The sequence below is a fragment of the Apus apus genome, chromosome 13, assembly GCF_020740795.1.
Source record: "Apus apus isolate bApuApu2 chromosome 13, bApuApu2.pri.cur, whole genome shotgun sequence".
Lineage (NCBI taxonomy): Eukaryota > Metazoa > Chordata > Aves > Apodiformes > Apodidae > Apus > Apus apus.
In genome coordinates this window covers 3,417,171-3,442,115 of record NC_067294.1, presented here as the reverse complement: position 1 = coordinate 3,442,115, position 24,945 = coordinate 3,417,171, and the positions used below count along the sequence as shown (strand labels likewise).

General features: G+C 47.5%; 1 protein-coding gene across 8 annotated transcripts; it reads right to left on the bottom strand.

Annotated features, from left to right (window-relative positions):
• Positions 1–208: 208 nt before the first annotated feature.
• On the bottom strand, positions 209–22,813 carry SLC25A48 (solute carrier family 25 member 48). Of its 8 annotated transcripts, none has more exons than XR_007890730.1 (9): positions 22,474–22,813; positions 20,531–20,574; positions 17,107–17,178; positions 16,275–16,527; positions 15,295–15,543; positions 13,904–14,037; positions 2,217–2,299; positions 928–954; positions 209–258 (listed from the first exon to the last, which is right to left on the bottom strand). XR_007890730.1 is itself a non-coding variant. In XM_051630794.1 (8 exons), exons 1-7 carry the CDS (start codon positions 22,517–22,519, stop codon positions 10,748–10,750), a joined length of 921 nt encoding a protein of 306 aa, XP_051486754.1. In that variant the 5' UTR covers positions 22,520–22,812; the 3' UTR covers positions 10,068–10,156; positions 10,741–10,747. The 8 variants fall into 8 exon arrangements, 3 of the variants coding, with proteins under 3 accessions (XP_051486756.1, XP_051486755.1, XP_051486754.1); XR_007890729.1 differs by having other exon boundaries at positions 213–258; positions 928–1,102; positions 2,139–2,299; XR_007890728.1 differs by lacking the exon at positions 209–258 and adding an exon at positions 1,058–1,102.
• Positions 22,814–24,945: the final 2,132 nt, after the last annotated feature.

Genomic DNA, 24,945 nt, shown 5'->3' with positions numbered 1-24,945 from the left:
TCCTTAAAACACAATTGAAATTAATCAAACACTTAGCTACAAATACTTAGATTATTAAAAAAAAAAATAATAATCCTTTCTTTTGTAAAAGATAGGCAAAGATCTATAGAAAAGGAAGAAAAGTCTTACTTCACAGAGTTTTCTATCCAGTTGAGTCTGAAAGGTTAGATTAAGCCTTCTAATTATTTTGCTTGAAGACATGTTGTTTTTCAGCATGTGTTCTGTTCCTTCCACAAAGCATGCCAACTCATGGCCAGGCTGTTGAACAAAGAAGGTATTAGAAAAAGCTAGGATGCATGTTTTTGTCTAAAGAAAGAAGAAACAGATATTCCTAAATGTGGCAGCATGTCACAAATGTGGCATATTTTGCTTTCTATTGAAAACTGATAAAAACTTCGTGGGGTTTGTAAAACATCAAATCATTACATATGCCCTAAGGAACACCTGTCACACCTCTCAGAAAACCTCAAGCCCTAAAAGTAACTTCGTTGAATTCTAGTTTCAGCCAATGTTGGGTTTCACCAGGTCTGACAAGGCTTAGAAAATGAAACGTTTTTTTGGATACACCAAGAGCTGAGCATCCAAGGCCTGACACCTCTGGCCCAGGTTCACTCAGTACTTTGGCCTCGAAGCATAAAACAAAGTCTTGCAGAGATTTTCAAAGCCAGGCCCTGTGTATCTTGATTTTTAAGTCAAGCTCACAGAGGACTTGAGTCTGACTCTGGGCTTGGTTCTGATCATGCTAATAAAGGGAGGACTTCTCCTTCACTCCCCACCACTCCCCATCAAACCCAGTTGTGCTGCTGCTAGTGTACTAAAATCTGCCTCATAACCAAAAGTTCTCTAAGGAACAAAGTGAACGAACTAAGACTCAGTTAATGCTGCACTTCTTTAACAACTAGAGTAGCTTAGAAAAAATAAACTTACCTCAGCAATGGGAAGACATGAACACGACTGAAAAGGAAAAGATGGAGCATTAGAATCCAGCATCACTCTGGTCAGCACTCAAGCACATTTTTGGTTCATTTCATGCTATTCTCAAAAGCAATGTACTCACACTGACAGCTGTCTCCCTACACGGGCAACCTACAGAACTTTCCCCCTGCAAGAATAACAAGTGAGAAAGCAATATTTATTATCATCCTCTTTCCAAGCATGCAGCTTTACAGAATTAAGGTGCTAAAGAGCCACTTACAAGCAGATGTTTTGTATGCCGGATAATTTCACGGACACTGCAACTCTGTGCTTGCACAGAGAGCAGCAAAAAGGAGAAGAGTATGTATGACAGCATGCTGGCCTTCATGCCCAACTCAGTCTGATGGGTGACAGGAGAATAGGAGGACACTCCTTTTAATTGAGTCTTCACAAAATTCCCATTATAATATGGAAAAACCCAATTATAAAACTGATACCAGGTGCCCACTATTTTTTCCCACTAGCTTGGACAGCCTTTTAGAGAAATCAAACGTGGAATTGAGTCACTTACTGCCATGACTTGACTTTAGTACTGTGGAAATTCACAAATGCTCCTCAGAAGTGATTAATTTGACCATTATGATATCACACCGCAACAGGAAACAATGGTTAAAAAAAATCTACGAAAGCATTTTTTTTTTCAGATGTGGGTTTTGACTCCTATGCTTATGTAAATTAGGGTTCCATGAAAGCAAAGAGACAATAAAGTTCATCATTGCCAGAGTTCCTGAGAAAATAAACTGAGAGGCTACAAGCTGGCTTGCCCTTGGATTCCAAGCAGGACCTTTTCCAAAGACAGCTGGAAAGGCTGCAGGACTCTGTTGAGCAGATAGACAAACAGCCCAAGTTGTGGAAAGTTGCCTGGAGAAGCTGTCACACTGAGTTACAGCTGCTGCATCTGGAGGGTGACCCCAGAGTCCTTGACTGTGTTCCCACCTCTGCCAAGTGCAAGTGCACCAGGGTACAGATAAGGATTGGGCCCTCAGAGTGCAAACACTGCCTGCAAACAACACTCCACCCATTCCCTTTTAAGCAGAAAGGAGTGGATGCAAAAGGAGTCCAAGGCCACCAAGATGGCATTAACATGGAAATTCTCTTGGATGGAGTCTCCCAACCAGGTTGAATATCTGCTAGAGCTTTAGGTGGTCACAAAGGTTTCACACCTTGACAGGGCAAGCAGGAGCCCTTCAGATTTCTTCCAGATCCCCAGAGCTGACTTTTAAGCTTCCCTTCTGTTATACCTCAAAGATCTTCTCCAAAAGCTTGAGCCTTCTGCTGGTCAGTCTAGCTGAAGGGTGAGCACGATCCCTCTGTGGAAACTGTCCTGAAAAAAGAAGACAGCAGGTTGAAATTTGTTGTTTTTTCTCTGGCATTTGCCGATTGTGAAGGGATTGATCAGGCTGAGCACAGCCCTGCTGCCTACCTGGAGAGAAGAGGAGGCTCTGCCTGCTGCTCCTGCCCTGCCTCACTGCCTGCACACCCAGCACCAGCTCCAGGCTGGGGCGGATGCTCCCTTGCCTTTCCTTTGACATTCCTCCTTCGGTGATTTAACGTGGGAAGTGAACATCCCATTATGCAGCTACAGCTTTCACACATGCCCTAGGGAATACCTAGAAGAAGCCAGAAGCCCTCCCTTGGCAAGCTGAAGCTGTCAGCAGGCTGGGTAACCATCCACAGATGCACAAAAGCGCATTGAGTACGAGTCAGGCAGTGACATCTTTCAAGGCACTGGGCTAAAAATATTGATTTTGGATCAAGAGCCTGTGGTTCCCTGAAAAGCAATAAAAAGATTCCCATGACATGTAGGTGTCCCTTGAGGAAAGAGCTTTTTGCTCAAGCAGAGCAGTGGGCACCTTGCTCTCCGTTTCGTCACCCAGTAAAGCCCCACGGCAAGAGCTGCAACAATTAGTTCAAAGCATAAATCCCTGAACCAAATAAATTCTGTGTAACATTTGTGGAACACTTTGTTTCTCAGACAGTTGAAAGATGATTTGACATGTTTTTTATAGGAAGGAATTCACAAGTCTCTTTGATTTAGCCAAGGTTGTGCAAGGAATATGGTAAGAAGCCACGATGAAAGAGGAGCAAGGGACTTTTTGTGACAACTAGCAGTTTCTACTGCTTCTTATTTTTAAGAATGTTAATTAGAAATCACATTTTGCCCAGCAATTGCTACACTCTGTCTTTGCAAGAATTTTACCAAATTTGATACACTAAGCAGTGTCTCTAGGGCCTCTTTCCCTGAGGAATGATATCTCAGGGCAGCTGCCATGCTCTGTAAGTGAAAGTGATTAGTGGCATGAATTGCATGCAAGGTGGATAATTAGGATCTTTACATACATGAGGTGTTCACTGGACAGCAAGCAGATGAGATAACTTCTTCCCAGGCCTACCACCCAAAAGGACAAGATTTGTATTTTTGTTACTATTGGAAAATCAGAATGGCAGGAGTTCCAGAGCTGCTCCCCAAGCCCACAGTTCCTCCTTGCAGTCTCTGTCTGCCAGCAGTGCCAGCCCTTGCTCTGCATCTCTTCATTTCTCTTTGATTTCTTAGTGACATCCATCTCATGCTGCCATTGTTCCAGGGCAAACAGGTCCCCAGGGAAGCTCTATTCAATTTACAGTGAACCAGAAATCCCAAGAAGTCAAGCTAGCAGAGGAAGAACCGTCCATGTACTGGCCAGAGCAACAGTTGATTGGGCACAGAAGCAAGTAGTACCAGCTACAGCTTCTCTTGGGAGAGTTTAGGCTCTATTCCAGCATTTAGAGGCTGATCTAAAGGCAGTGGAAATTAATATTTGCTGCCCTCCCAGCAAAAAGACCAGCTTTTTTAATGTCATCTTTAATCACTTGGTTTTGGTATCTTAAAAGTGTTCATTTTTATGACCAGCTGCTGCAATTTGCTGTCACAGATACGTTGTCATTTGTGTGTGAAAGAAACTCAGCAGTTCAAATGTTGTCCTCATGTCTAGGTATCTGATTTCCCTCTGTTCCTCTTCCTTAATCTCTCTTCAAGCAACACAGGCCAAAATGTAGAGAGATTCCAGCTTAGAACAGGTATTTGGGAAAGGTGAACACACAAAACTCCCGCAATATATTTCTGTGGTATCTTCCAGATAGTTTTGTCTGGCTCCTTGGAAATCCTCATCTCATGTCCTGTACATTTTTGGTTTATGTGTAAATACTTTGGGATATGTTCTCTTTTAATGTCACTATTTAGGAGAGAGGTTGGTTGACTGAAAATACCACTCAAATTTCCAGTTTCCAAATAACTGTTTTAGCCTGGTCAGCATGAACCTTCAGATCTTCTGAGTTATCATGAGAAAATTTGCATCCCACTGTAATGTCTGTACAGCTTGGGGTTTTTCAATGTAGAAAAAGATTCCCCGAGAAGAAGACCCAGATAACATACCAGCTTGTTTTACACTTGCTGTGTAAACTGATAAAAGATGTAAGAGCTTGCAAAGAACACAAATGAAAAGATGCTACTGATAGTTTCATTTTCCAGAGATAAGGAGGCTTGGAGTAATGCTTTTCCTTTCTTTTGCATAAAGATGACATATGCCAGTGTAGAAATGAAGGAAAATATGGTCATTCCAATTCCTTCACAAAAGAGTAAACCATAGCATAGTAATAGCAAGATTGTGTATGACAGAAAGGCATAAATCCAGATGAACTCTGGGAACATTTCATGAGGCAGCTTGAAGAGGGCAGTGGCACCTCCTGATAGCCATATGTTCTGCTCTGTCCTAGCAGATGGACCACCAGAAGTCCTCAGGACTCATGTTAGCTTCTGTAGGTAGGCCCCCACTACTTTCAGAAAAGTCTGAAGTCATTTGAAACTGTTTAAACTAATTAACCAAAACTAGTGGTGCTCAGGAGCTGTGAGGTGGGGGAAGCAAACCTGAGGGGGATCTTCAGAGCTGCAAGTCATCTTTGTTTCTGGCAAGAGAAAAGGCACCAGAGCCTTCCTGGGATTTCTAGCAGGGTACCCAAGCTTGCCATGCTGCAGTGATATGCAGTGAGAACTGAGACAGCTAAAAGTAAAAAGCCCTGAGGGCAACATGCCAGCCATGCTGGGCATTGCACACAGTGCGTGGCATCTCGCAACCAACAGCCTCCAGAAGTATGCAGAGGAGAACAGGAATTGTCCACAAAGGTCACCAGTTCTCCTGTATTTTAAGGTTTTCCTGCCATTGCTCTCACTTCAGCATCCCCTTTTGTGGGCCTGACCACTTTCACACCAGAAAAGAGAAACATTGCAGAGCTGTCAGATCACAAATCCACTCACCCTTCCTTGTTTGTCCCACTGTGAGATGACCCCTGGGTGCTGGATTTCCCTCTCAGCACAGCATGCAGAGGAAGGTTAACCACGTAGGATGAACAAGCAGCACAAAACCTTCACTCCATGGCTATGTTAGTGTCCTCAACCAGCCAGGCCTGCATTGCAGCTTCCTTTTCATGCTGGAAGCATTGAAAAAACTCCTGCCAGCTGCTTAATTGAAACACAGCTGCCCCAATTGAATAACGAGATACTGGTTCACACCTAGTTGCCTGAGCAAGACTGGGCTGGCCCTCTTCCACAAGAGTTGGCAGAATTTTCTATACTATGTGTAAAGTAAGCTACATTAGAGCTAAAATGTTCTGAAACATAGAATCATAGAATCATTTTGTTTGGAAGAGACCTTTCCAATCATCAAGTCCAACCATTAACCCAGCATGCTGCAAAATCCACCACTAAACCTTGTCCCTCAGCACCACATCTACATGGCTTTGAAATCCCTCCATGGATGGTGAACATGGGGGAGCAAACCACCAGCTGGTCCAGTCCATGAAGATGAGCTGTGTGTGTCCTGGTGCTTTGACAGCAGGTGAGGCCATATCTGTGCCAGTCTTGAAGCCAGTCTCAGCCTGGGCTTCCCCAGGTACAAGGTTCTTGTTTCTCCAGACATTTCTCCTTATGACCCAAGGTTGTCCTCACTCAAGAGGACCTCCATAATCTTTTCAGAGATTTGGTGTTCTATGGTCCAGTAGCCTTGGTATTTCACCTATAGTAAGAAAGGATTTATTTATGTATCCAGTATTTTGTATCTTACAGTGAAACCTCATGTGAGACCTTTAAAACCCCTTGAAAAGATCCTCTCCTGCTGCTCCGTGTGTGGCTCTTACAAGCTGGTTGTTCTACCAGTGTCTGATTTTGGAGCTGTCACAGGATCTACACTTTTAGAAAACTGCTTCAAAAATCAGTGTAACTACTGTAATTTCCCCTTGCTGCATGTCCTAATTCCCTTTGGAGCCCACCTCTGGAGATACCAAGGAGATTTAATATATCTTAACGCCTACAAAGACGTCACTTACTGTCTCAGAGCACAACAGGAAGAGAGAAACCTAGATGGGGACTGTGATCTCAAAGTGTGGAGGTGCAAGGCTGGGACTCTTGAGGCATGAGAAAATCTCAGGCTGGCCTAGGGCCGTCACAGGCAGGACTTCAGCTGGCACAAAACCACAGGGGGAGAGCTCCTGCATGGGGTATCAGCTGCATCCTGCCTGGGAGAAGGACTCAAGGTCGTTATAGGTGCCCAGCAGCAGTGGGGATGCAGAAACAGGGAGGTGAGGTGACCCCTTTCTATAACCCCCCTGCTGGTAGGCCCTACCACCTTGCACTCCATGGGCACCATGAGGCTTTTCCCAGCATGGAAGACCTTCCTTCAGGTCAGGGCTGTTGTCTAGAAAAGTAGCTTTTCACTGGGGAATTAGGTCCTGGTGGGTTTGTTGTTGTTGTTTTTATTTTGGTTTGGTTTGGTTTGAACTGGGTTACTAAGCTGCTGTTACCTTTTTTCCTTCCATAGTCCTACATGGTGTACAACCTGGGAAAAACAGCTCCACAGCCAGCAGCTCATGAGGTAATACAGGGTGTTGTAAGACCTGGAGCACCACCAGCAGCATGAAAGTCAGGCAATTATAGACTCATTTAAGGCATGACAGGTCTGAGAATGGTTTCATATTCCAAGAAAGAAAAGCACAAAAGTATCCTTGGTTCTTCTGGTCTCCCTTCTGATTTTTTTGCCAGTTTCAGGATTTATTGCATTTATCTCAGAAACGTGGGGCTCTGTAAACACCTGTGAGCAAGCTCTCAAGCAGATGGCTTCTCCCACCCCAGCATGTGTGGTGATGGGGAAGGTGTCACCAATGGCAGGACACTGTGACCACAGCATGGACAGAGGAGCAGGTCCATGTCCCGTGCTGCTGACATGGGGGATTTTTCTTCTGGGTCAGTCAGGGCCAGACCCAGCACCAAGTGCAGTCAGTGCCCCAGATAAGGGCAGGATGTGTGGCTGCTGCCAGGCCAGGCAGTGTTTTAAACTCCCATCAGCAGGTCCCTGGAGAGGATTAGATCCTAATTACTGTCTATGGCTAATTATGTTGATATTAGCCCTGAAAATAAGTCACAAGGCACAGACCTGTGAAGTCTCTGTGGGCATAAATTGTAATTGTCATCCCTCTTCTTCGAGGCCTGGGGCTGAGCCCCCGTGGTGTCACCCACAGCCACCACTGGACCTCTTTCTTCAGTGACACAGCCAGGCAGTCACTACCTCAAAATCAAGGCTGTTATTGAGCTCCATGGGCAGGGATCTGCAGAGATCCGTCAGAGCGATGGGTACCACCGTGCCGAAACATGCTGTGCCTCAAACACTGCTGGTCCCAGCCCTGTTGCACCTGACCCAGCATCAGCTCCACCTCCTGCGTGGTGGCCAGGGCTGCTGTCACCCTCGAACCCCTCGTGCTCCAGCCTGGTGTTGCTTTGCTTCATTGATGGTTTGTCTGTGAACGCTAACGAGGTGATACGCTCATTAACTGGTGCATCTGGGGCTTGCCACCCACCTCCGGGCTAGGGAAGCCATGGGCAGGGTCACCCCAAAATCATCTGCATGGGGCTGCTTTCTTGGGAAGGGACCGTGTGCTGGTCTGGCAGCAAACCTGGACTGGGGTTTGAATGGAGCAAGGCAGAAAGAGATGGTCTGGCAGCTCCAAAGCAGCCAGCAGCACACGGCCGTGCCCTGCCAGGGTGAAGGATGCCATCATGTGGCCAAAGCCTTTCATTCCTTTCCCTCTTGCTTTGCATATTTTCATCTTAAAAGCTTTCTGCCAACTGGTGCCTTTCCATACCAGGCAGTCCACAGCTCTCCCTGACAGTTCCTTGTGTCAGCTGTGTGCTACACAAGAGTTTTTTTCCCAATAAATCCAGGGCATCCATCTCCAAACTGGTTTAATTGGATGAAGAATATCAGGGAAAATCAGCATGTGACTCCAACATGGGTTTCAGGGCTTCACACCCACTGGGACACCGAGCAGACCAAACCTGGGCACCAGGAGGGCAGGATCACTGAGTTACACAACACACTGTAAACCTCATCAGTTTAATTAATTCATGGCCCATTTTACCTAATGCAGGCAGATAAGCAACACCATTTATTTGCACTGAAAAACCAGTCTCCCCAGGTATTGGCTTCATCCTGGCTCAAATCGGGACACTGGGGACTCATGATGTTCTGCACCTAGAGAGCACGTTTATGTAGATGCATGGAAAGTATAAATCCCTGAAAGCAGCCAGCAACAAATACTTGTCTGAAGGTTCATCAGTTTTATCCGTGTTGTTTATCAAAACCAGTTCCCTGGTTCTTGCCAAGCTGAAAGGCACCATGAGCCTCCTCGCCTGCAAGTCCTGAGACGAAGCAACACCAGATCTCCCTCCCACTTTTTCAGGCGGGTTTTTGGGGAAGCCACATTTCTGCTTTTTATTTGGGCCCCAGAAAAGATGAGTCCAAGGTTGGGGGCTCCATTTCTGAGTGCTGCTCCACACACACGTTTTTAGACACTTTGTGCTGATGTCTTCAGGTCTTTTCAGCAATTTCTCCATTCATCCAGGGAATCCTTTTTTGGAGGAAAGCTGGACAGCTGCTCCAGGTTGTCTTCAGAAATCTTTATTGAGGGCATCTGCTGAAACTGCCATCCCTGGGCTGTTTCCCCAGAGCTCTTCTCCAGAGGAAGATGGGAGGAACTGCACATTTCCCAGAGGAAGGTGTTCCAGATTGTTCCCCCTGCCACGTGTCACTCTGTGTGTGAAGCCATCACCCCTCAGCCTCTCCTGTCAAGTCTCTGCAGGCATAAACTGTAGTTGCCATCCCTCACCTGTGAGATCTGGGGCTGACCCTCCAGGGTGTCACCCACACCCATCACGTTGACCTTTGTGTGATCTTCAACCTTTTCATTGACCTTTGGGGTGGCCTTTGCCCTTTTCTGGTCTGCCCCAGTTGTCCCAGTGGGATTGCAACTGGAAGTATGAAGATGGCCCACGTATTTTAGAGAACAGTTTGGGAGAAACTCTGCATCCCCTGAAGGGTTTTCCTTTGATGGTGGTTTCTCAAGCTTCAAAGTGATGTCTGCAGGGTCTGGCAGTTGGCAAGCTGGACTGCCAGGTCAGGGAAATCAACAGGTCTGACCTAGCAGGTCCCTGGAGAGTTACACAAGCTGAGTTAGATAAATTAACTGGCAGCTATCTATATGAAATGTGGACCTGTTTTATTTTTTTTTTCTGGAGGAAAAGATCAGCTTCCCCTCTGAATTTAACATCCTTCTATTTCCCAATTGAATTTACACCTTGGATAAGAAACTGAAGTTGCTGAAGCCCTTCACATCATTTCATTATAGCCTTGCCCAGATTGGGGCAAACTGGAGAGTTCTGTGCTGTAAAACTTGAGAGTCCATTTGTATGGGTGGAGTCATCAAATTCTTTGATCCTGAAAGCAGGCTAGGCTGGGTGGGAATCCAGACTTTCCTACCTGAGAAGCACCTGCACACCCACCACACTCGTGTGGGTAAGGGAAGTAAGTTGTTCTCTCTGCTCAATCTGAAAAATGTCATTGGTGAAATAGTCTAACACCAGCATGGGAATTACTGAGGTGCTCTTAGATGACAGAGTGAAATAGCAAAATGGTCTTTGGATTTGATTGAACTGGTGCTGTTTTCAGAGTCCTCCAAGGACTGAGTCTGTGGCAGAAGAGAAAGCAGATGCTGTAGGTGCAGGACAGGAGTCTTCGGTCAGAGCAGCTCAGCCCTCACCAACACCACACTGCTGGTTTGGCTCAGGAGAGTAGGAGACTTTCAGGTCCTCTGGGGAACACTTTTGAAATAAGAAAGAAGGAGGTTTATAATGTACTGCAGGAAACAGCAAAGACTTCCAAGGATAATCTTGAATACTAACTGCTAAAAAAGGTTCTGCAATTGGATATTTTTACTGCTGCTCCTTCATGCACCCTTAGGCTTATGAGGGAAAGAGGAAAACTGTGAGTTGATAGTCAAGACACTTTAAAAAGGTTTCATTTCAGGACTCTGTGGATGGATCAAGGGAGGAAAGGATACTGTGCAGGGACTTCAGTGAGAGTAATATTTCAAAATTTATAAAATGTTAGAGAATATTGTCCTTTGGGATTTTCTTTCCTGATACACAGTAATCAAAACAATCACAAGAATCAGAGTGGATTGTAAGGAAATTCCAGGAGATCTGGAATGAAACTGAAATCCATCAGCACATCTATGGGCTGCTCCAAATCCCACAGACCCAAATTTGAAAAGTATTTGACTATCCAGATTTTGGTACCCGTGTAAGTTATCTGACTTTCAGAGGATCTGTACAATTGCAACTCCTTTTGATTCAAAGATTAATTCTCTAATTTCAATAAAGCTAGAGGGTCTTTATGCGCTGACCTGGAAGTTAAGGATTGGTCTCAGTTTGGTCTCTTTTCATTGCTTTGAGGGAAAGTTCATAGCCAAGAAACATGGCTGAACTTGTTGGGAATCCTCGCACTGCATTGACCGTGATGCCCCTAAAAAAGACCTGTTGGGGATGGAGAAAGGTTAGAGCACAGGAATATACTGGCTATTTGAAGAAGAAAGCATTGAACAAAGTCATGGTGGGATTCTGAAGAACCAAATGTTGGTTTGCTCAGAAGATAGACTCTCACTGCTGGTCTCTGCTGAAGTCCGTGCTGGAGAATGGAAACATGACAGGAAAAGTCACTGGTTTGGTATCATTGTGCTCCTTCTCCCCAGGGACACCCTCTGTATCTGCCATCAAATCTACAAGACGTAGAGGGTAAAAAAATGTCCTCTTGCCACTGGTGTAGAGCAGAAAGCAAGAAACCTAAAATGTCTTCCAGTGTCCTACCTACCTACAGCCCCTCCTTCCCTTAGCACACACAAGCACGTAAGGATCATGCAAACCCCAGGGGACAACAAGAAAGCTGTTGCTTTTCTGCAGCAAATGCTCTGGCTCCCAGGGTTGGGTCAATGGATGCAGAAGACATGGAAATGGAGCAGGAGCAGTGGGTGTGAGCCAGCCCAGCCTGTGCAGGCATTATGGCACGTGGACTCACTCGCAGGTTTCACCTTTGAGCATAGAAACAATCTCTGAATCAGCAGAAAACTAGACTCAGTCTTTACCTGGCTGAGAACTTGCTCTTGCCACCAGTATTGGGAAAAATATTTGATGGAAGCTGATATTTTCACATGTGGGTTCCTAAGGTGAAGCTTTGGTGCCCACCCATATCCCAGCGTTTTCCATCATTAAAATAAAAAAATATCCACAGCCAGACTTCCTCATTCTGCTCAATATATCTATATTTTACTAGATGCTGACACAAGAGGGAAAGACCCTGTGGCTTTTAAGTGCTTGAACAGCAAAGTGCTTTCTGGAAAGTGGAGAAGGGGACTTTGTCTCTCCATGCACCTGGTTTGTCTCCCTTTGAGAATCCCCCTGGCTACAAACTCTCTTGCCTGGTGTGTGCACGGGTGTGCTCAGGCCACGGGCTGAGCCTATTTACAACAGGATGATCACAGGGAGTATCTCTGCTGGCCTGTTCCTAAAAAAATGCCTCACTTAACCCCCCAGCTCATCACTGTGGCCACTAATCTAAACACCAGAAGTTCAGAATAGACAAGAAAAGCAACATCAGCAAAGCAAGCTCCTTTCCAGGCTCTCCAAAGGCAAAGCTCCCACGGCTGCTGTAAGAAGCATGGAAGATCTCAGCTCCAAGAGCAGAAGCCCATGGATTTAAGTGTCTGTCCAGAATTTCCCCTGAAATACTGAGCTCTGCTAAACACAACTTGTGTCCAGTAAATCCAGTGCATGGTGCTGACTTGTACGAGACAGAATTGAAACATCTTCACATGGTTTAGGACAGAGTTTGCAATGTGAAATTGCAACTTTGGCATCTTTAGGCTATTACTTGACTTATTGGAGTGTTTTATTTTGCTAGGAATTTTCTGGGAGGAAATTCAAATGTTTGCAGTATCCACCAAGTAACACAAGAGAGCCACATTAGACAACAATGAAGATTTATGAGGAAAAGCCCAGAGGCATGAGATTTTTTCTCATCACAATGAACACACCTGACTATGGAGAAAGAAGAGGGCTATGGTTACATTTTTGTGTGTGTCCCAGGCAAGTATTTTCAGCACTGTAAATACTGTTACTTTGTGAAAACATCCAGAGCTGAATTTGCCATTTATCAGGTCCATTTCTCCCAACATATAAAAAGATTTTCCTTACAAGAGAAGGATCTGGCCTCATCAACTATTACTCAATCCTACTGCCAGGCATAAGAGCAGAAAAACTGCAAGCAGCTCTGACCTCAAACAAAAAAAAAAAAAACACCCAAGTGCCTGAATGAGTTGCTAATATTCAGGCAGGATAAGGAGGGAAGTGGGTGAGGAAGGGGATGGAGAGGAGGGAGAACATGGAAATTCCCTTTGCAGCCCTGCTGTGTGTCCCTGTGAAGCTGCATGGCAAACAGAGCAGGCAGGGCAGGCAGCCTGTGCCCAGCTCGGGGCACCCTGACCCTCCTCTGACCACCACAGCATGGTCTTCAGCACTGCTCCAGGTGCCTGTTCTTCATAGGAACATGACCTTCTTCAAACAACAGCAAAAACCCAACCAGACTGCAGGCTTCTCTGCCAGCTAGCACAATATGGTGGCATGTTGGCAAATATTTAAATCACATTGACTTGTGATTTTGCTGGTTTATTTTGGGTTGGGCTTTGGTTGTTGTTGTTTGTTTCGGTGGCGGTTTTTTGTAACTTGTTCCTTTTCCTTCAGGATGTGAAAACTGAGCTGGGAAGCTAAAAGGCCACTCAATGTTTTGATGACAAATTATATACAGATTGATTTGAATATCAGAACACATTGTTCTTTGTAACCATGCACTGACAGAGCAATAAAGCTGCAAAACCTGGTTCTCTGCCTTTTGCATTTAACTGAGGCAAAGTTTGCAGGCAGAGCAAACAACTTTTATTACACTAATAGACAAAGTCAGTAAAAGGAGATAAGTTGTTTTTTTGGCTTGCAGCCTTTCTTTATGTTTGAAGCCAAAGCAATTCTGATTTAAGAGCATTTGCAATAGGCTCTGTCCTGGTGCAAAAAGAATGCGGGCAGTGCAACCCTACCATCAATTCCACCAAAGCATCTCCCAAGGTGACCAAACACCCCACTGAAAACTGTTCCCACTGCCCTCCGTGTCAATGGGAAACATCTGACCTCTGAATGCTGTCAAAGCAATCACAGAGGCAATTTTTTCTACCTCTAATTTATGGTGAGTCAAATCACATCCACAATTAAATGAATGCACTGGCATGAAGTGCTATTTTAAGTTAATTACACCAGCAGATGGTGACCCCCCGTCGTTCATTTTCTCATTGCTGTAAGGCTCATTATTACTGTCACTATTATGATTTAGAAACAATCTTCACTATAATTATCTACTGTCATAATTTAGCAATAACTGACTTTAGGTGTGGGTTTGTAACAGTCACCATATTTCCCAGCTGAAAATTAAAGGCCTAATACCCAGATTTTACTTCAAACACCACTTACTTTTAAGCCCTCGCTCTGGTAGCTTTGCATGATACAGTCCAGGGTCCCTTTGTACTTGTTTAAATAAACTCCATCTGCCTGAAGTCGACTTTTCATAACATCCATTGGAGTAGCAGTCCCCCAGGAAATGGCTCCTAGAAAAATGCAGAAGTATTTGAACAATTGCTTCTCTGTGCTTCCTTGGCCGCAGGTCAGTGCACTCAGAAGTTCACCTCTCATCGACCACATCATATTCACAGGATTTTCCTTTCAGGGCATTCACCCAACTCAGGCATAGGAACAGCATTTCTGGGAGCAAAGTTCCCTGTTTCTAGGAGCAGCATTGAGATTTTAGGGGTTATGCTGGCAATCAAATGCAGAGGGTGCTCCTCCAGGTACAAATGCATCATCTGCCGAGCTTCTGGCAGAGCATGGACATCTCCTGGGGAGAGCCCAGGCTGCAGGGAGCAACTTCAGGAAGACTGGAGCCCTCAGATACTACTGCTGAAAAGCAAAGATTGAGCTAAGACTGCAAATAAGGGGCTGGGCTCTCTCATGAAACAAGGGTTAGTCTCCACACAGCTGAGATACATCATCATTCCCATAAAGAAACTGTCTGTTCCCATTGATCAGCCTGCAGCTGGGTGGGATGGGTTGTCTCTGAAAAGGTCAGCTTGTGACTGCAATCCATGGCCCAGCTGGACAACAAGAGCTTGTTTAACCCTACATGAGGGTGGGGACACACTAGAGAAGCTGTCCAGGTGGGCCAGGGCTGTTTATTTGCAGGAGAAACTGAGAGAGTGTTTTGTAATCATTACCTGAGCTGAGGGTTGATCTACATTTAGAGGTCTGGAATTTAGAAATGGCCAGGAAAAGGGGGGGTGGGTTTAGGGGTGACCTTACAGCCTGGTGGGGGACACACACACCAGTCTTCCTGGCAGGTTGTGCTGGTTTTGGCAGGTGTACACAGGGGGGGAAAAAAAAAAATAAAAGAAGAGGAAGATGAGTAACAGTCACTTGGCTTCTGCTGCATGCAGGTAGGGTGCACACCCTCCTGGTGGGCAGCCAACAGGTTGAAGTCCTCTTCTGGAGGCATCTTGGCTGCCATGTCTCACTGGCTGTGTGATAGGTAGGCTGCTGGGAGACATCCAGGGAGATGAAGGCGCTGGCTGCTTTCCTTCTCAATGACTTTGAGCCAAATGAAGATCTGATAACGTGATTCCATAAAGTTTGTCAAGTCATAAAGTGCAGTCATGGTGCCAGGGGACCTGCCCCTGGGGAAGGAAGGTTGTTCAGGCCCATGTCCTCTCCTGGTCACCAGGAGGATGTGATGGTCCCTGAGCAATCCCCAGGAACCTTCCTGTCCTCATTTTTCCAGTGTTGTGGGGGGAAAAAAACCCAAAAGTGCTTACCTGCTATACCCCCTGCCAGCCAGATGGAGAAGGGACTGGGGGAAAGGCATCCCTCGGGGGTGATCCACCCACAGAAACACATGTATGGGATGAAATAGAGGCAGTATCCAGGAATATCCCTCAGGAGCATTGCTCCTGAACCTCGATATATTCCTGCTATCCCTTCTTTCTGCAGGACTGTCCTAAAGCAGTGGATTGGACCTCGGTACACGGGAAAGCCAGGAACTGTGGGGTTTAGTTTAGTGTCTGCTGAAAAAAAATATTAAAAGATACAACCACTGTAATCACTTCAGTCATAACTGCTCCAGAACCCTCAAAAGCCCACTGCCATCAAACAGAAATCCCTGCCATTCATTTTCTTTTGCTGGGATCCACATGTAGTGTGGGAAAAAAAGTTTTTAAGGAAGAGAACTTAGGTCAGTTTCTAAAAGATGTTTAGACACCTCAGGACAGACTTTTCTCCGATGCCCTGCGTGTCTCCTGGTGTGTGCCCTGGGGGATTTCCAAATGAGGGTAAGGCTATGTGCCCTATTTTCATAGATTTTAACCACATCTAATGCCAAGCTGGATCTGTGGAAGCCAGCAGTGTGTAGATGTGGTGCTGAGGGACACTGTTTATTGGTGTCCTTGGCAGTGCTAGGTCAATGATTGGACTTGGTGATCTTAAAGGTCTTTTCCAACCAAAACGATTCTATGACTCTATCCTGCCAGCATCCCCTCTTGACCTGCCTTGCCTTGTGCCTGGGGACCTGTAGCCCTGTTCCAAATAATCCAGTGGTTATCAAATGTTCATGTGAAATTTCTGCTCTCCCCTTAAGCTCAGGAGACAGTCCATCCTGAGGCTGGAGGAAGCACCTTTAGCCCAGCTGTGGTGGCACAAGGCAGCAGAGAGCTGGGTCTTCAAGCAAAATTGTCCTGTAGCTCTTGTCAAACATTGAAGACTGACAGAGAAAGGAGAAATGAGTTGATTCTCTTCCTACCTTTGGTATATGGCTGCGTTTGCATCTGCAGCCTTATCTTCACCAGCTCCACAGGAGTGCCAATGCCCACGGACACAAACCCTGCCACCACACTGGCCAGAGCCACATCAGCCAGCGCTGGGGTGTGAGATGGGTCTCCATGACGGAGCTGGCTGAGGAGCTGTTGTGTGTTGCTGAAGACACCAAATACCAGGGAGTTGTAGACAGCAGAGCTGGCCAGTGGGAAGGACAGGCCTTTGAAAAAACCAGCCACCTGCCCGGGAAAGGGAGCAGGAGATGAGAGAGCAAATGGGGCTGAGCAGCATCAACCCCAGCGTGTCCATCAAGCAAACTCAAGTAGCAAGTCCCTCCTGGAACCAGCTGTTCACTTGTGCTGAGCAAATGAAAATTAACTCATACTGCTAAAGACTTGCCAGGACTGTGCAGAACATGGGACAGGCTGAAAGCACAGGAACCCATGTAAAAGGCCCTCTTATGGCCAGTTTCTTCCCTGGCATCACCAAAGTCAGCAGAATACCTCTGGCAGGGCTTTGCCAGCAGGTACAGGCAAACCAGCCACTGTGGGTGTAACACCCAACCCATGCAGAGCCATGGGCAGTGCCACTTATCACTCCACACCAGGGATCTGTCTTATCCCTGGAGGACTAACCAAGAGAGTTACCTTAGAGTGAAGCCAGAGAAGGCTGTAGGGCTCTGCAGCCTCAGTTGCACCAACTTTATTGGTCTTCATGTAACTGCTGGTGTCAACAGCGATTTTGTATAATTGCTTTGTGTATTTATATATCTATTTACATTTTCTACCAGCACATTTTAAGTAAGATAAAGTACTTACAGACTCATTTCTGTACACAGTGAGAACACAGTTGAGTGTATTTCCATATCCTTGTCCAGCTTGCAAACGAGTCTGCAAAAGACATTCATGAAATGTGACTGAAATCCCACACTTCCAGCCCAGTGAAGGCTCGTCCTACGTAAACAATGTGTACTTTGATTTGAGAACAGATCCTTTCGGAGTTGTAAAGAAAACAGAGCAATAAAATAAGATATATATGCATCCACCCTCTTGAACTTTGTCAGAAGCAGGACAAAACAGGTCTGAAGCTTTCTGCAACTTTTGGAATCGATACCGGTCAAATTGCTCTTGAGTCCAGATCAGCTACCCCAGCCTGGCACAGAACCTGCAGCAGGCTGCTGTGTGCAGTGCTCTCATTGGCAAGGTCCTGAACATGTGGACATCTGAGAGTGGTTTGGTGTTCTCCCTCTGGGGACTCTTAGTCAAGTTTGGGATGCATTGCTGAAGGATGGAGTGAAGAGCTCCCCTGGGAGGCTTCCAGAACCCTTCCAATCCAAGGTGGATTTTAAGACAGAAATACTAAACGGAGCCAAATGGCTCCATCTCAGAAATTCTCCATGCTTCCCTCAAAAATACTTTTTCACATCATTTCCAACATAGACATTTTGTTTCATGGAAAGCAATAGTTGTAGCCCTTCCAGAAGATGCCTACAACAGCTGTAAGAAATGGCATGTAAATTGTGACCAAGCCTGGAGGCTTCAACGTGCTTTCTTCTTCTCATATATACATGTATAAGAAGGAGGAGGTATATATCATATGTATATTTATATATACATGCAGACACATATTTAGATCATCTTTCATTCAAGCTGCTCACAAGTTTGCAATAACAAAGTCCTAACAACTGATGTATTTTTTGGACTTAAAGGTGTGTGAGGAAATGGAAAACCTGTTTGGTTCACAGGACCTGGGGCTTCAGCAATTAATCTTGGCTGAAGCCAGAGCTCATTTTTTATAGGAAAACACGTGCTCTGCCATGGGTGTTTTTCTGGGAATGAGGAGAGCATTTCTGCTTGTATCCATCAGCATTGCTGCTTGCAGGAATGGCAAAATGAAGCTGGAAGAGACAGTGTCAACCTGTGCTGGAGGCAGGTGCCCTGTCCCTTCCGGTGACTCAGCCTCAACTTACACCAGGAGGAAGCAGGAACTTCATTTGGGAATTTGAAGCCCAAAGGAGTGAGCCTCCTCTGGAGCTGTGCCTGGGGAGAGCTTTTGGACAGCAAACAGCAGGTTGAATGACAGTGATTTATCTCAGAGCCCTGCCAGAGGCGGGAGCTGTAGGACCTATCCAGGGAATGACAGGAACCAAAGCCCAGGCTCATCCCTTGCTCCAGGGCTGCAGCACCGAGCCCTGAGCCCCTCTCTGAGCCCGGCCTGAGGCCCCAGAGCAGGCAGCAGGGAAAGCAGAGTGTTTACTGAGCCCTTTGCAACAAGCAGGTACACGAAGCTGCCTGTTGTGCAAGGCGGGCAGGCCCAGGCCGTGGGGCTGTTCACACCCTGACGCACACCGGGCTGAGGGGGGGCGGGGGGGTTTGTTTGCACCCCCAGCAGCCCGGGCAGGGTGACTGCCCTGCACAGCCCTGCCTTCCCTCCTGGCATCACCCGCGCCCTTAGCCCAGGCATTCCCATCCTTGCCTCTGTGGGCTCGTTTGTTTTTTCTTTTACGCAGTAACCAGGTATTTAAAGATTCGAGTTAATACATTTTTTGAGTAACTGAGGGCAACTGAGTGTCCTCACACAAATGCCCCTTAGCTAAACTGTTAACACCTTGCACTGAAATCACTACTCTGTCAAAGTCTGCTGATACCATTATGGATTTCTCAGGAAAATTCTCCTTTTTGTTACATTTCAGTGAGATAGGTCTCTTGGGTGACATCCAGAAACTGTAGAAAGCTCAGGGGAAATGATCACACTGTGGAGGATGAAAAGCGAGTAAATGTAAAACTATTTAGAGTTTTGCAAGGCTGTGGAAAAACAGGTGCTTGGGTTTGATGGAAGCTGTGATGCTGGGAAGGGGCCAGCTGATCAGTCTTGTCCTCCTCTCAAGGTGGGGAAGGACCCTCCATCCCCTGGAAGTTGTGAATGCTGCTGAGCTGCCCCTTTGCTGGCTTAGTGCTGTGTAAAAACTCTCCTTTCAACTTCCCTTCCCCTAAATTTGGAAAGGTAACAAGTCTGCCTACTTGGTATTCCAAGGCCATGCACAAAGGGCAACAGAGGGGCAGCCTGACAGTTGTCTTTATAAGCACTGAAGGATGGGCTCGCTCTTTCTTGGCATCCAGAAACTCGATGCTTCCCAGCAGGATTCTCTCTCAGTTGTTGCCAAACTCCCCTAAACCTGGCAAGGCCACCCTGACAGCCAGCCTGAGATGGGCATTGCCTTGGCAACCCTGGGCAGAGCCCTCCTGTGCTGCCCATCCCTGGCCCTGCTGCCTCAGATGGCGAGGGCAGCTTTGCACCTCCTCCCACAGGAGGTCTGCACCCAGACAACACTCCCAGGGCTGATGGCACCTTAGCAGCCCTGAAGGCTGGCCACCTCCCAACCCCAGGAGAGCCAGCTGTGTGCCAGGGGTTGGCCCTGATGGGTTGGCAAGGAGGTGGCATGGGCCCTGCCTCCTGCCCATCACCCTCTAAGGGTCTCTAAGGTGCAAAGAAGACCACTGGTTCTTGGGTATGCTAGATCTGGCAGCCCTGCCTGGTGCCAGCAACAAGGCTTGAACCAGACCAGAGCACATGGGCAGAGCAGTGGAAGCAGTCAAAGTCAGCCAGAGATGCCTATCACACTGCACAAAAGCAGAAAGGAACAGGATCTTCCTTTTTATCTCTCCATCAGCAGGGATGGTCAACTTGGCTGGGCGAGGCTGAATCGGCGTGTGCATGGGCTTGTCTACATCATGCTAGCAAATATCTTTTAACATTTCTAAGTCTTTCCCTCTGAGGAATAATTGTCTTGCAGGAATAGTAAATATTCCATCTCATAGCCCCAGGATAACAATTTCAGCACTCTGCCCTTCCAGCATTGCCAACGCGAGGGAAACGTAAAAATGTGCCTGCAGCAAAAAGAGCTCCTCCTGTTGCCCTTTGAATAATTGTCTGGGGCAAAGTTTTACAAAACACTGGCAGAACTGTTCAGAAAGCCACATATTAAGTGAGGCCAGGTTTAATTTTCAGCATTAATCCTCACCAGAGGAACTCGCACGTATCAGCCAGTTCCTTTAGTTTCTCATTCAAAATGAGGACTGGAGAGGAAGAAAGGCTAAAGTCCGTGAACACCTTTCTATCCAGGCTAAATTACCCTTTGGGGTGACAGCTGAAAGTGAAGGTCTTTTGAAGTATCATCTAGATCACTGCCCCATCAGTGGGGTTCTGGGTGATGATGTGAAGGTGTGGTTTGAAGTGGTTTACCTTGACTGTGTCCAGGGGGTGCCCCACAACCACACTGGCAGTTCCTGGGGATGAAAGCAAAGTATTACACAAAAGATTAGAGAGGCTTTTGTGACAGGACAGGAAGCAATGGGTCTGTAGGGGAGGAGGAGAGATTTCCATAGGAACCATCCTCCTGGGCCAGAGCAATGCCCAGCAGAATGCCCCGTCTCCGACAACAGGCAAAAAGCTGGCAGAAACTCTTGTGTGCATCTCCCCTTGAAAACTGTCCTGAAATCCACCAGCTTCACATCTCAGAGGCAACCGAGTGAGAGGAAGAGGTGTTGTGTTTGTGTGACCTCTCCATGAGCAACCCTCCTTGCACTCCTGTAAGCTTATGCAAATATTTAGCCTCAAAATGGTGAGATCCAGGTTAGACAGGAGGAAATGCTTTCTCCTGGCTCAGATAACAATGCACCAGAGCCAGCTGCTGGTATAGACTGTGAGCCCCCATCCTTTGCTGTTTTAAGAGCAGCTCACAGATACCTGAGAGGGATGATTCAGACAGAGAGGGTGCTGCTCTGTATTGATCTCTACTGTCACATCCAGCTGCTTTCCCTGAGGTTCTCTGGGAGAAACTGGCCCGTTCCCCCCCACCATCCTGCCCATCTCCCCATGGCACTTGGTTCCAGGAGCCCCTGTAACGGGACAGAGGACAGCTTGGTTTCCCTCTTCTCAGGGAGGACAGAACAACCTGTGTGCTGTGACCAGGGTATGGCTTGGTGTGCTTATAGCAAGTTTCAGGATGTTTGTGGGGACGTTGGTAGTTTGTGCTTCTTCCACACCTGCAAGTCTCTGTGCAAACCACTGTCCCCAAGTCTTTAGAGACTCAATGAAATGTCTCAATTGTAACGGATTAGGACTGAAAAGAGCTTCGTGTCTTTGGCCGACACATTCTGACCTTACTCAAAAAATGTATGATAAAATGTCCCCCTCTCCTCCCGGACCTTAACCTGCCACCACCTGTGGCCCAGTGTGAAAACAGGCCATTGCCACCGACACGGGGCAGGGGTGGCTGCTCCCTGGACACCCCGTCCCGCTCCGGGCTGTGTGGCAATAGCTCGGGGTCAGGGGGCAGAGGGGCCTGCCTGCCCCACTGCCTCCCCTGGCTGCAAAGAGCCAAAAAGCAGCTGCTCACGTCACCTTTAGACAGAGGCTCCAGGTTTTTAAAGACTCCACTAACCTGTAACCTTGGCTGGCCGCTCGGGACCCACGAGCCCCCTCACACCCGAGCCTGCTGGGGCCGCGGCCCGGGCACAGCCCCGGGCTGCAGCTGCTGGTGCTGCGCTTGCCCCCCAGACCCCCCACCCCCCCCATCTCGGGAGCGGGGCAGCTCAGCCCTGCCCCGCACCAACTGGTAAACCCAGCGGGAACTTTCAGTTCTGCTTCTGGTGTCTGTTTTCCCGGTGTTTGCAATCAGCGCTTTCGGCAGCCCTGATCGATCCCCCCGTCCCTGCCAGCATCGCCTCCCAGCCTGTTTGCCGGCTGGACACCGCGGGGTCACAGCCAGCCGGTGCCTCCCCCGGGGGTGTGCGGCGGAGGGGCCGGGTTGGCTGCGGCAGCCCCGGTAGCCCCGGTAGCCCCGGCTGCTCCTCTCCCAGCCCGGCGGGGCTTCCAGCCGGGAGAGCAAGGAAGGGAGAGCCGGGGCTGTGCGGGAAGGGGGCTCTGCCAGACTCCCCCCACCCCCCGGGCACACAGCAGCATCCCATCTACATCCCATCTACCGCCGCTGAAGTTTTTAAGTATCCCGCCCCTGGAAATTGGATTAAACTTCTGAGGCAAAGCAAAGCAAAGCGAGCAACCGCGGGTATGAGCACGCCGGCCGGAGGCACAGCCCGGAGGTGACACGGAGGATTTCGTTCCCCCCTCCTCTCTGCCTTCACCCACCCTCCCACCCTCAGTCCCGAGCCCACGGCCCCACTTACCGCCCACCAAGCCCGCTGCGAACTCCTGCAGCTGCAGGCTCCCCATGCTGCGCCGAGCCCGTCCTGCCAGCGGGGCGGGGGGTCCCACCGAGCCGGGGATCCCCGAGGGCCAAAAGGTCCCAGCAGGCAGCGGCTCCCACCGAGCAGGGTGTTCCCACGGGCCAGCGTGCCCCAGCGGGCAGGAGACCCCGCGGGGCAGAAGGACTCACCGGGCAGGGGTCCCCAGCGGGCAGGGGTCCCCAGCGGGCAGCTGTCCCCCAGCGGGCAGGGGTCCCCGCCGCAGCGCTCCCCGCCGCAACCCGCACCCAGCCCGGTGACATCACGCACCGGAGCTTAAAGGCGCCGCGCAGGGGCCGGCGGCGGGGAGACACCGGGGGGGGGACGGGGCGGGGGGTCTGACGGGCAGGGGGGTTGTTGTGATGCTGCCGGGGGTGGGGGCAGCGCGGGCAGAGCCGGCGCCCCTCAGCGCTGCGCCGGTGGCACCGAGGAAAGGGAGAAGCAGCTTCGGGAGATACGGACGGGGGGGTCTGTATGGAGGGGGAAAGCAGAGGGTTTTGAGGGATACGGTTTAAATTTTCGTACTAAAGATGTAAAACCAGGGATAAAGAGTGTATCTCACGTGGCTTTACTCAACTGAAAAGCATCTGCGTTTGCTTCACTGAAATGACTCCCTCGACTTTTCAGGAGATTTCCCCAATTTCTGTGTTATCCTTTCAGAAAACACTCCCAATTTCAGTACTACCCTTTCAGGAGATACCCCCAATTCTGTATTTTGGCAAGCAAAGAACGATTTCTCCCTACCCCATTCCTTCTCCATAGCAGTAATAAATTTCTTATACTGCTATTACCTGCTTCTCCCTTGGTTCTTTCTTTCCCAGTGCCAGGAACCCAATTCTGCTTAGTTTCCATTTTGTGCAAGATGCTCTTTTTCTCTCTCCTCACTCATTTTTCAGGGTTTTGTTTTTTTTGTGTGTGTGGGTGAGTTTTTTTTAAACTCTTTGAACTGTGCAGCCAGAACCACAGGTGATAGGAATGAACCAGCCTCAGCACACAGCAGCCTGAAGATGTTTTCTGCTTTCATCTCAAACCCTTTTCTGGCAATTCCTAGCATGCCTTTGAGATTGACACTGAAGACCAGGCTCCCTCTCAGACTGTGCATATCTGATTTTGAGCCCAGCCTGGATACTGTGCCTCCTGTGTGGCATTTTCAATTAGTAAAACCTATGTCTAAATAGCACCCAGCTGCTCAATAGCACAACACCCTTCTGGTCCTTAAGCAGACCACTCACATCTTTGTGCTCACCAACTCTATCTGAAAACTCCTCTCGGACTCTAGTGGCATGAATTTGCTCTGCAAAAGATACGTTGGCCCTTCTCCACGGTTCATATACATCTGCCTCACCTGGCTGTGGTTTACTACAACCCAAAGCAGATTTTCTGTGGGTCTATAGTTCCTTGGATTAGCCTGGGAGGCTTTCTGAAAAGATTGGCATCAGGTTTGCTGCATTTCCTTCCTGGAATACCAGACTGGCTCTTTGTTGAAATGTGTTTTGTCTACATATGATGGTAACTATGAAAAATATTGATAGTTCATGAACAGGAAATCCTCAGCCCCAAAATACTGGCAGAAAATATAAATATTTAAAATTTCTGCTTAAATAATCAGTATTTTAATTTTCCATTGATGAATTAATATTTTCCACTAAAGAAGACAGAATTATTTAAGCTGACCTTAAAACAATGTCCCCTTATGTGCAGGCACATATACACAAGAAACCTTATCACTGAGTTGGCTGAAGGGAACTTTTGTCTAGAAATCACTTATAGAAATTTGATATTAGGTGCCTGGTTATCAGCTCTGATCATCTACACCTGAAACTTTAGGTTTTTCAATCTATATAACAATGCACATTCTCCATGAGGAGGATTTTCCTCAAGCACCAGGTCTCTAAATGCACAGTGCAGGTCTCAGGGGGGTGGCTGCTCTGGACAAATGTTGGAGACAACATGTGTGCACAAGGACTGTGGAAACATCAGTTATTTGTTTCCAAAAGAAATGTTTTCTTCTTTCTAGAAGAAATGTGATGCCATATATACAGTAATAGAGAAAGAAGATACTGTCCTCATTTTTCATGCATATTTTCATGCAAAAGCGAGAAGAAAAGCTGGCTGAATGAGGTAATTATTCAGATAGAAGCATTAATCATTAATCATGTGAATTCACTTTAACTGTAACACACCAAATTCAAAACATCTGCTAACTCAGGGAGAAGGTTGGAAAGTGGTCTTTGAGGGATGTTGAACCAAGAGTTGAAAGCAAATGTTATGGAGACTCTTATTGTAAACAGCTCCTAGCCTAGAAGAAGGCAGAGAAGCTAAGATGGATGCAGAAGGTGAACAGAGATGCTCTGGCTGCAGTTCCTGTGGACACACAGCCCTGCAGCAGGCAGGGATGCAGGGCACTTACAGCTC

Bases quoted from the DNA above. Each gene is read 5' to 3' on its own strand.
- SLC25A48 (XM_051630794.1), bottom strand. From the start codon at position 22,519: ATGGGGAGCCTGCAGCTGCAGGAGTTCGCAGCGGGCTTGGTGGGCG. The intron at 20,575-22,473 runs GTAAGTGGGGCC...TTTCATCCCCAG, and splicing joins CGCAGCGGGCTTGGTGGGCG to GAACTGCCAGTGTGGTTGTG. The intron at 17,179-20,530 runs GTAAACCACTTC...TGTCTTTTGCAG, and splicing joins ACCCCCTGGACACAGTCAAG to ACTCGTTTGCAAGCTGGACA.